Source organism: Prionailurus bengalensis, chromosome D2, assembly GCF_016509475.1.
Source record: "Prionailurus bengalensis isolate Pbe53 chromosome D2, Fcat_Pben_1.1_paternal_pri, whole genome shotgun sequence".
Taxonomy (NCBI): Eukaryota; Metazoa; Chordata; class Mammalia; order Carnivora; family Felidae; genus Prionailurus; species Prionailurus bengalensis.
This window is the reverse complement of record NC_057351.1, coordinates 56,281,026-56,292,174: the sequence shown is the minus strand read 5'-3', so window position 1 is coordinate 56,292,174 and position 11,149 is coordinate 56,281,026. Positions and strand designations below refer to the sequence as shown.

The 11,149-nt window shown below is 53.2% G+C and overlaps 1 protein-coding gene and 1 long non-coding RNA gene across 2 annotated transcripts; one reads left to right on the top strand and one right to left on the bottom strand.

Moving 5' to 3' along the window:
- Positions 1-3: 3 nt before the first annotated feature.
- LOC122493095 lies at positions 4-8,245 on the top strand. Its single transcript, XR_006299819.1, has 2 exons — positions 4-180; positions 7,369-8,245. It is a non-coding gene; the product is annotated as an uncharacterized LOC122493095 (long non-coding RNA).
- On the bottom strand, positions 410-10,207 carry ANKRD2 (ankyrin repeat domain 2). Its single transcript, XM_043597155.1, is given in 10 exon segments — positions 410-709; positions 1,522-1,620; positions 1,727-1,825; positions 3,012-3,110; positions 3,446-3,544; positions 5,268-5,375; positions 5,490-5,561; positions 5,563-5,649; positions 6,461-6,562; positions 10,033-10,207. Coding segments are annotated over 10 exon segments (1,002 nt in total). The 5' UTR covers positions 10,120-10,207; the 3' UTR covers positions 410-559.
- Between the last annotated feature and the right edge of the window lie 942 nt (positions 10,208-11,149).

Here is an 11,149-nt window from a genome sequence, read left to right as displayed (position 1 = left end):
AGCCCCAAAGCCAGCTGATTGGCTGAGCAGGCCCGGCCCTGCGGGAGGCGCGGCTGGGGAGAAACTGCAGCAGCGAGGCGCTGCTCTCCGAGCCCCTGAACCCCCGCCAAGCTCCTCCTGTGCGGGCTGCCACGTGACAAGGCTGTGCTGGCCACATAGCCCCATAGGACGCGGTCACCAGTACGGAGCGGGGGAGGGGTGGGATGGGTGCGCGGGGAAGCTGGTCCGTGCTGGGGATGTGGGAGGAGGGCTGGCAGGAAAGAATCAAGAAGACACCCCTGTAGGAAAAGCAACAGGGCCGGGGCGGAAAGGTTCTAAGTTCCCCTCTTCCCCGAGCCTGCCCTTGCTCCAAAGTTTTCCTTCATTCCTAAACATTTCGGACACAAATAGAAACAAACATCACAAATAGCAAAAACGACTTTTTTTTTTTTTTTAATTGCGGTAGCTTGTGGGTGCCCGGGTGGTATGCAGAAGAATGGCAGGGTTGTCAGCTCTGGGGGCCATTACTGTGATCCTCTGGCTGTACCCAAGGGACAGCCCGGGTGCCAGGGGCAGGTGTTCACTGGGCTGGCACAGGCTGGGGGGTCTCCTGCACACTCTCAGCAGGACCCTCCAACCCGTTCTGCTCTGCCCCTGGCTCTGGGTGCTCCAGAGCCTGCCGGGTGTCAGCCTGCCACAGCTGCACCAGGTCCGTGGGGGTCTTTCCTGCCTGGGGGAACCAAGAGGAGATGCCGTCACTGTTCAGAAGTTTGTACCAGGAGGCGCCCTCATCTAAACCAGGGCTTCCAACTGGACGCACTTGGCAGTGTCTAGAGGTGGCTTTGGTTGTCACCATCAGGGGAGCGGAAACTACTGGCATATGGTGCACAGAGGTCAGGGATGCTGCTTTAAAAGCCTCCAATACGCAGGACAGTCCCCACAACAAGGAATTATCCAGCCCCACTTACCAATAATGTTGTGGTTGAGAAGCCCTCATCTACTTCCTCCCCACATCGTCCTGACTTTCCCATTATCTCCTTAGCCTTTCTTGAGGCAGGGGGACCTTCCCATTCCCCCCTCTTTTGCTATTGCACTGGGCCCCAAAGAAGAGCTTGGGCTAGGGGATATAGGACCCTCGGAGAACTCCAGGCCCGCCAGGCCAACACAGTGTGCTAGCAGTGGTTGCGCCAACCAAGTGCTTAGTTAGGTTCCTTCTAGCTCTGTCCCTCCATGATTTTGGCCTCCCTGGGCCTGGACATTAGGACTTCCTTGCATCTTTTGGGAGGGGGCTTTGGAAAGTCCTCTTACTGCCCCTCCTGGCCGTTTCTCTGCACTTGCACTCTAGACAGAGACAAGCATAAGAGCGAGTTGGGAAGGTGGGTGGTCCCCAAATCTCCAGGGGCCCAAAGAGACCTTCCACTGTGAGGGTGCTCCAAGGGCAGGCTGAGTCTTGCTTGGCTCTGTATTTCCTCCAAGTTCTTGGCACAGAGCCTGGGGGAGTCATGCACACTGATTACTGAATCTGGGAAGGAATGAACTTACCAGGTTCTTGGTCATCATGTCAGCCCCATGCAGAAGCAGCAATTTGATGATTTTGTAGCGGTTGAGCCTCACAGCATCGTGCAGGGCACTGTCCCCTTCCTAGAGCCAGTGTGATACTCAGTATGGCCCATGGGGGCGTGTGGGAGCCCTCAGGCTGCCTGCACCCCCTTGGGGTGGCTGAGCAGAAGGGAAGCTGGACACTCACTCTGTCTTTGGCATTGATGTCCATGCCCAGGGACAGAAAGTGCTGCACAATCTCCACCTGCCCCGTCCGGACTGCCACATGCAGGGGGGTACTCAGCAGCTGGGTGGGGAGGAAACAGGAACTGCTAGCTGAAGGAGCCTGGACTGTGGTGCCTCCGGGAAGGGAGGCTGTCCTAATTCTAGCCTAGTCCCTTCCCTGAGTCGTAGTGTCAAGGCCTGAGTCCTGGAGGGGCTGGGAATGCTACAGTTTCCACCATCTTATCCAATGGTTTAACTCTGAAGTATTTCATGCCGTCTTCTCTGGGAAGCCTTCTATGGTTCCTCTCTTACCCAGCTGTGAGCAACTGCTTACTCCTCTGCCCTTCTTTTAATAATTATAATAGATGTGGGGTACCTGGGTGGCTCAGTCGGTAGAGCATGCAACTCCTGATCTCGGGGTTGTAGGTTTGAGCCCAATGTTGAGTACAGAGATTACTTTAAAAAAATCTTAGGGTCACCTGGGTGGCTCAGTAGGTTGAGCATCTGACTCTTGATTTCAGCTCAGGTCATGATCTCACGGTTTGTGGGATGGAGCCCTGCGTTGGGCTCTGTCCTGATGGTGTGGAGTCTGCTTGGGAATCTCTCTCTCCCTCTCTCTCTCTGCCCCTTCCTGGCTCTCTCTCTCTCAAAATAAATAAACTTTAAAAAAAAAAAAAACGCTCCAAATTGTTAAAAAAAAATAAATAATTATACTAGATGCCATTTACTGAGGGATGACCATGTATTAGGCATGGCAGAAGCTTACAAAACATCAGCCTTATGCTGAATAAATAATTTACATACACTTTCACGTCTAATTATATAATAATTTTGTAAAACATTTGACAGATAATAACATAGGCTCAGAGGCTGTCTTGAACCTATCTGTCACTTGTTCAAGGATATACACAAAGGAATGAATAAACAGAAAAACGGTGGGTGAACAGATGAATAAATGAATGGATGGATGGACAGATAAATAAAGGATGATAAAGAATTGCGTGGATGAACACACCCTGCATCTTTTGAGTGATCCCAAAGCCCCCCGATAGTGGATTTCTTCTCTTCTCTCCTGCCCTTCTGCTCCCATCCCCAGATGGTGGTCCCCAAGGACCTACAGTTGATGGCAAGGACCCCTCCCTGGGCTCTGCAGCCACTCTAGAAACCAGACTAGCTCACTACCCTCCTGCCCTACTGGGCTTTTCTGTTCTCTGCTTCTTGCCCTCCCCCTCCAGCTACCCTAATATCTGTGAGCATTATTGCCCCACCTTATCTCTTATGTTGGTGTCTCCTCCTCGGCTTTGCAGGAGTTTTACCACCTCCAAGTGGCCCCCACGGCAGGCCCAATGCATGGCCGTGCAGTCCAGCTAGAAGGGAAAGATGGGGCTTTAGGGAAGAAAGGAGCCTAGCGGAAAGGACCCCAGCCAAGAGGGTGGGAGGAATCGAGGGAAAGAGGGCAGGGAAGAGGCTGGGGCATGCCTATGCCTGGGCTATGGACCAAGCAGAGCAGGAGAACCCTCAGGTCCATGCCAAATTAACGAAGGGCAGCCCCAGGTCATACAATCTGCTAGAGATGAGGCCTGGCCCCTGAGGAAGCAAGAGTGTCTTCCAGGTCTTCCTGGCACACGTTTACGGGAAGAGGGGGTCTGTTGGTGCTGGGCCTACCTCCTACCTCCCGCCCAATACCTGCTCTATAGCTCACCCGATCCTGGAAGTCCACAGTAGCCCCACTCTCCAGAAGCTTCTCCAGGATCTCCATGTGGCCTTCCAGGGAAGCTCGATGCAATGCTGTCCGGCGGAACTGTCCCCAGAGAGACTGTCAGGGCCTGATCTCTGGCCCCAGGCTAAGACCCAGGACTTAACCCAGTTCGATTCTGACCCCTATGCTCGGTCCCCCTATCTTCCATGTCCTGCCAGCTCTTTCATGTTCTATCTAGACCAGCTGCGGAGCCCTCTAATGCCCTGGGAACTCTGACCTTCTCAATGTGCCCTCTCCCAAGCATGTCACGCTGGGCCTTGGCACAGGCTGTTCCCTCTGCCAGGAATGCCTATTTTGCCCTCACTTCCTGTGAGTGCTTGATGAATTCTTGCTACTCCTTCAAGAGGCAAGGCAACTCAAGTGCCATCATCTTGAAACCTCTGGGCCAGAGCTGTGCCTTGGGTGACCCAGAGAACCTTCCATGGTGAGAGGGTGTTGAAAGGCAAGCCAAGCCTTACTAGACTCTGCTTCTCCTCAGTGCCTAGCCCAGGGCCAGAATGAGCAGGTGCACACAAATGACTGATCCAAAGAAGGAACGAGTTTCAACAGTTTGCTTTGATCTTTTGAAACACTCAAGCCATGGGGCATATCTTTCCATAGTCTAAAGATCTGGCTATACACCAGTCTCCCTCTACCCTCAGCCCTGGTCTTCCCTTTTTTGCACACCCCCCTCCCCCCACCCCAGCACCTGGTACAGTGCTCAGGGACAGGAGGTGCTTGGATAGACCGAGAGGATTCAGATTCCAGAGTCTAAAGAATGGAAAGGCCATGCAGTCTAAGCCCACAATGATACAGGCTGAAGGGAGTGACCATAAATTTGCTTAATCCTGGGATATGAGTGTGAAAGAGCACCGTACCAAGTGTGAAAGAGGCAGTTTTCAGGGAAAACAAAACGAAGTGTGATGGATGATGGAAATGTTTTGAAAATTGTTGTGATGATTGCACAACATGGTGGATGTAATTAATGCCTCTGAATTGTGCACTTAAAATGGCTAAAATGGGGGCGCTTGGGTGACTCAGTCAGTTAAGCGTCTGACTTCGGCTCAGGTCATGATCTCACATCTTGTGAGTTCGAGCCCTGTGTCGGGCTCTGTGCTGACAGCTCCGAGTCTGTAGCCTACTTCAGATTCTGTGTCTCCCTCTCTCTCTCTGCCCTTCCCCCGTGCACGCTCTGTCTCTCTCTCAAAAATAAACATTAAAAAAAATTAAAATGGCCATTTCATGCTATATGTATTCCACAATAAAATAAAAATAATTTTTAAAGGGAAGCATATTATATAATGCAACACAAAAATAATATCATTTCCTAGTATGTGCTTTATAGTTTTTTCCTTCATTCAATAATGACTTATTAAGGCATTAATATTCTGTTTGATCCCCATGACATGCTCTGAGGGAAATAGGCCATTTTATAGGGAAGGAAACTTAGGCATGGAGAGGTAATGAACCTAGCAATGGTCTCATAGCTAAGGTCCCGTACAGATGGGATTTGAGCCTCAAATTCTTCGTTTTGTCTTTTTAAATTTAACTCTATTCCTCTTTCTTCCCTAAAGGACCACCTGACATTTGTTTCCTTGGAGGTGGTTCAACTTGAAAAGGGCCTAAAGATTTAGATAAGTTCCCGCACGGGCAAGAGGACATCCCAAATCTTCTAAAGACCCCTTTCTAAAGGACACCCAATGCCTGTTCTCAAACAGGTCCACAAGTGGGAGGGGTGGGGGTGGCAACTCTGAAAGGGAGGCAGGCACAGGTGCAGGACTATCACCTGATCACAGGTGTCCGGGGAACCCCCATCGGCCAGGAATTTCTCAATGACCTTCATTTTCCCCTCCACTGCTGCTTTCAGGAATGTCTCCTCGTCCACAGGTCCAGTCTGGAAGGCATGAATCTAGTCATGGAGGGCTGCTCTGTAGTGATCAGAGGCCCCCTGCCCACCCCCACCCCGCCCCTGACAACACAGGTGTTTCCCCCGCCCCAGGACCCTTACGATCTCCTCAGGCTCTGGAGGTGGCTCCTGGGGGGCAGTCAGTGCTTCCCGCTTTTTCTGCTTGCGTTTTTTTCCGCAGCTCGATGAGGTTCTGGATCCCACCCACATCGATGATCTCCCGCCGAAGGTCTAGTGATGTCTTGCGCACACGCTCTTGACCCTGCATGGAGGGGGGTTCATCAACCCCCATGCTGGGGGCTTGGGGACCCTGAGCTGAGCTGGGGGAGGAGGATAGGGAGAGCTTCTCAAGGGAGAAAGAATCCAGGACTAGAAGAAGCAGATGAGACAGGGACACAGATGGCTCAGATCAGGGGACAAGGGGAGACTTGAGGGGACTGCATAAGAGCTACCAGCTTCAAGGCTTCACGTAGGGGAAGAGTAGGATGAGAGAATCTCAGAGGCAATCCTTAGCCCAGGCCTTCTGAGCGGAGTATGAATCCTCAGCTTTCCTTCCATGCAGTTTCGTGTGTGTGTGTGTGTGTGTGTGTGTGTGTGTGTGTTATGATAAAAGTAATACATGATTAATATTAAAAAGAAATACAGAAACATAAGAGGTATGAAGAGAAAGCCCTTCTCTCCCAGAGGTAAATTCTAGTGTGGCTTGGTTGATGTCTTTCAGACAAGCATCCTATGGGATCATCCTCCACAATAGTGCTTGGGAAACTGTTTTTCTCTTACGAGCACGGAGATCTTTCCAATCCGCACACGCAGTCTCCCTGAGCCCCTTAACACCTGCATGGTGCCTGCGGTAGGGCCACTCAATAACTTGGGGCTTCCAAAATAAATTCCCTGGGATCTTGTACACATGCAGATTCTGACTCACCAGGTCTGGGGTGGGGCTAAGATTCTTCATTGCTAACACGCTCCCAGGGGTGCTGAGATGCTGGTTCTCATACCACACTAGGAGCAGCAAAGCCCTAACTGCCTGTCCTGTCCCCTAAGCACAGAGGTTGGGTTCTCCTGACACTTACCTTAACCTTTTGTAAGGCCAGACTCGGAGCCCCGTGGTGCTTCTCATCCTCCAACACCAGCATGTCCATGGGCAGCTTCTGCTGGGCCTTTCCTAGGAGTTTCTGGTGAGCCAAGGAGAGGACATGCTCCAGGACCTGCCCTCAGCAGGCCAGGGAGGCAGAGAGCCTCTCTCCCAACCCACTCCAAGGGCACCCTACGGACCTCCTCCTGTGTGACCCCAGATCCCTTCCATGCCCCACTCCTGACTGGAGAGCCGCAGGCCAGAGCAGGGCTCCCCATAATTCCCCAACCCAACCCTGACCCCAACCTCAGCTCAAACACCTGTCTATTGATGGTTGTGGGTCCTCAGCAAAACAAGTTTAAGGGTTACTGGAATGAGTTTTCATGAAATTAAATATATTCACTTTTTAAAGCACCGAGTGATGGTGATTTTACTTTGCTGGCATTAAAAATTCACTTTGGGTGCCTGGGTGGCTCAGTTGATTGAGCGTCTGACTTTAGCTCAGGTGGTGATCTCATGGTTCTTGAGTTCAAGCCCCACCTGGGGCTCTCTGCTGCCAGCACAGAGCCCGCTTCAGATCCTCTGTACCCGGCTCCATCTGCCCCTCCCCCACAGGCGCTCGCTCTCTCTCTCTTAAAAATAAACATTAAAAAATTAAATTTTTCATATTGATGAAATAATTGTGGTAAGAGTTGATAGTTATTTTTTAAATAGATTCACATACCAATAAAAAATTTTGGCAACTCTTTTTTTTTTTTCCTCAGATTTTACCACTTCATGATATCCTGGAGCTGGAAACCTGCTGTTCTCAGGGAGTCTGAGGGATGGGAGTTACACCTTCACTTTTCACTAGCTTTCACTTTAAAGGGACTCTTAGCATTAACCTTATTCGCATTGTAATTATAGGGGTGAAACTCCTACCAAGTCTCCTCACCATTTGTATCTTTGACTTGCCTGGACCACTTCCTCATGGCCTCCTCCTCTTTTCAAGGAAACCACTTTTTGTGAAGTGCTGTACCGCTATCTCTGAAGGGCTGTGTGCCGGGAACATTCGCCCAGGTTGGAGGATGCTGAGTCCAGATGGGGAGGAATGGCCACCCTCACAGAGCTCTCAGCTGCCTTTTGCATTTGCCACTGAGCTCCGGTATTATACTCCTCAAGAGCGGTTTTGGGCGCTGATTTCCCAGCTCTTCATTGGGGAGGTCCTGGTGCCCCCTGGCTTCTCTTTTCCGCGTTGGCTTTACATAGTTTGAGGTGTCCCGGCGCCGGCCTCCCCTGAAACACTGCATCTTCTTCCAGGAACGAGGGATGACCTCGGGCTGCGGCTACTACTGGTGGGGTCTGGCCGGGTCCCACCGTCAAGAGGGTGGGCTTGGGTCTGAATCATCTTGGTAACCCTAGTCCCTGTGACAGGGCCTAGCATATAGCAGGTACTCGGTGAATGTTTGGAGGATAAATGAATGAATAAGCAAGTGGATGATGACAGGTGGGCTCAGCAACTCTGTCCACCCTGAAGTCCTCAGTGATGACCTGACCCGATATGCTTCCCACAACAGAGCCCCAGCCGCAGCCTCCCGGGCTCTCCTTCTTCTCCCACGCCAAGAAAGGGGTGCAGACTGCACAGAGGCTCCCCTCTGAGGACCTTGCTGGGCTGGGGCCTGGCGGGAACAACAACGGACTCCCATGCTCACCCTTGCCTTACCCCGACTCTACAGTCCCTTGCTTCAGATGTCTTTGTGGGCTGACATACAGTAAGTGCTCAGTAAATGTTTATTGAATTGGATGCTGGTTGGTGAAATACAACAGAACAAACTCCTACCTTACTTCATAGATGGTTTTACAGATCAAATGAAAGAAAGCCTGGACAGTGCTCAGCATGGTGCCTGGCACGTAGGAGGCACTTGGTGGGAAGGCGGGCTCTGTGGGTGCCCAGTGTCCTGACAGCCTGCTGCTATATTTGTTGGGTGAATGAATGGACGAAGGCTGCTCCGTGTCCCCTTGCTGAAGGTCTCTGTGTCCAGTGGCAGCCCTCCAAAAATGGCATGACTCACCTGCCTGGCGCCAGGGGAGAAGCGGCATTCCTGGAGATCCAGGGGTGCCCCAGCCAGGACTCGGCAGCGGGTTTAGCCCAAGCCCTTCCCCCACAAACTTGCCACCCTTGCCCCTCGTCTCATCTCTTCTTCCGGCAGAGTCCTGGTCCTTCCCTCTTCCTCACCCCCCTTCAGTCGCTCCTATTTTGAACCAAGCCTACCTCTGAACTGATTGGTCTCCTCCCTCCCATTCCTGTTAGGGCCAGTCTTTCCCCTCCAACATGTCCTTCTCAGGCTGTCAGAGCTGCCTTCCTAAAATAGGTCAGATGGTGCCACTTGCCCTCCCTCAGCAACACTTAGTGGCTCCCCACTGCCCAAAGAATAAATATCTTGCCCAGGGCCCCCTCTGGTTTGTGCCCAGCCTTAACCCCTTCCTACTACCAGACTTTCTCAGGACAGTCCCACTGTCACTCACCTGAGCTTCAGTGCCTGTCTTTTCCTAAGCCTGAATTTCCTCCCCTCCTGATCTCTGCTCATGAGCCTTGAAGGCCCCACTCAAATGCCATCCTGCCCCTAAGAGTTCTTGAGCACCCATGGTCAGAACGACTCACCCACCTTTTGTGCTCTTTCACTTTTGACTGAACACCCCTATTTCACCGTGTCTACACTCTGCCTGTTTCTTTTTTTTAAAGTAGGCTCCCTGCCCAGCGTGGAGCTCAACATGGGGCTTGAACTCACACCCCTGAAATCAAGACCCGAGCTGGGATCAAGTCGGACACCTAAGCAACATGAGCCACTCAGGCACCCTAACTGCCTGTTTCTTAGTGGACTGTGCGCCTGATGGATGTTGGCTAAAATGAATGTGAGCTTGGTAAGGAGGCAGGGGCTGGCCTCACTGATTCTCTTATTCCTCCCAGCACCTGGCACTTGGCAGAGCACTCTTAAGTCGAGAATTACTTTAAATGGAATGAAGAGGAGACAAGCCTGCACCCTCCTCCCTGCCCCCCCCCCCCAACTTCTTTATCCCAGAGAAAATGGAATTGCCCAGAGCCACGTGCTCCACAGGCCTCCCCAGGTGGGGCTGGTACTCCTGGGAAAACCCGTGCTGCCTTTCCCAGCACCCTTCCTCGCTCTGCTCCCAGTCTCTATTCTGTAGGGACCAAACGCTGGAGTCTCTCCCACTCCAGCCTCCCACCCAGCAGCTGTGGGAGATCTCCGGGCCCCACACTCCCACATTCCCAGACAGCATCTCAGCTGTCCCGCTCTGTGCAGCCCGGACCACCTCCTCGAGGCCTAGGTGTGTGGCAGGGTCTCGGGAACCCCGCGTGGCTCGCCCACCCTGTGGTCTCTCAGTTCTTGGGGTTGAAGCCTCAGTCACCCACGGCTAGCAACCTCCTCCACCAGGAGCCCACTGAGGCTGGAGTGGAGCCATTGGGCCGCTGGGGACACCTGCCCTCCTTCCCACTACAGATGTGGTGGCCCTTGACAGTAGAGCTGGATCTCCTTAGAACCCCTTGGGTCCCCACACCTGTGCCCGTACCTCATTCTCCTCCTCCTGTGCCAGCCGCTCCTCGATAAGCGCTGTGGCCCTCTTCACCGCCTCAGAGCCCTCCTCAGAGCCCTCCATGGTGCCGTCTATAACCAGCCTCTGCAAGCCACAGGGCCTCAGGGGCTTTATAAGCCAGGGTACCCACCCCCACCCCGCTGGGCGCCTTTGCCATGAGCTCACCGGCCCAATTCTCCACCTGCCTCCCCCACCTGTCACCTTCACCCCGGGCAGCCCCAGGGAGCTGGGGGAGGCAGGGACAGTTTGCCCACCCCCCCCACCCCCTTGCCTATTAGAGCTGAAGGACCCAGCACCCCAAGAGCGGGGCTGCAGGAAGGAGCCTGCCCAGCCTCTGTCCTAAGTGCTTGGGTAGAGCTGAGCCTTAGCCAGGACAGCTGGGAGGCACAAAGAACCCGCTGGCTTGCCCCTAACCTTGATGGCAGTGCCACCTGCTGGATGCCTGGAAACTGCCCAGCCAGTACCAGTGAGGGCAACTGAAAGCCAACGGTGCGGACCCAATACAGGCCTGTGTCCCCAGCTGTCGTGAACAGGCCCTGCTTGCCCTGGGGTGAGGCAAACTCTGTTATGTCTGGGCTGGAGTGTCAAGGCGATGGGCAGGAGTGAGAGCAGATGCCTCCCCCTTCGCCTGCAGCTCAAGCAGGCCTTTGCCTCTTTGGGGCCCCACAGCGCCCCCTAGCGAGACATCACTGTACGTGGCTGCATGTCCATTAGCTTCGGACAAACCTTGACCCATCTGTCTGTCTTAGGAGGCCTCTGCAAAACTGAAAAAGTCTTGCTTCAAGAGGGGTTTCAGGAAGCCACCCGAAAAGGGCCAGAGTACAGTGCCAAGCCCAGTTGACGAGGACACCATTTCCTCCCAGTTTCATCAGGCCACCCTGACCGAGGTCCAGCCATGCTCGCTGAGAAGGAAAACTGTCAGTGGAGAAAAAGCAGACCTGAACTTGCTCAGCTCCATACCTAGAACTGTGGGAGTGAGCCCCGGGTCGTCCTGACCCAGGATTAACCTGCCAGTGAGCCACAGACGCCACAGGTTCTGTAACGCTCAAGCGGCCTGCCCTTAGCTAAGCCACCTGATCAAAGGTCCCCCTCC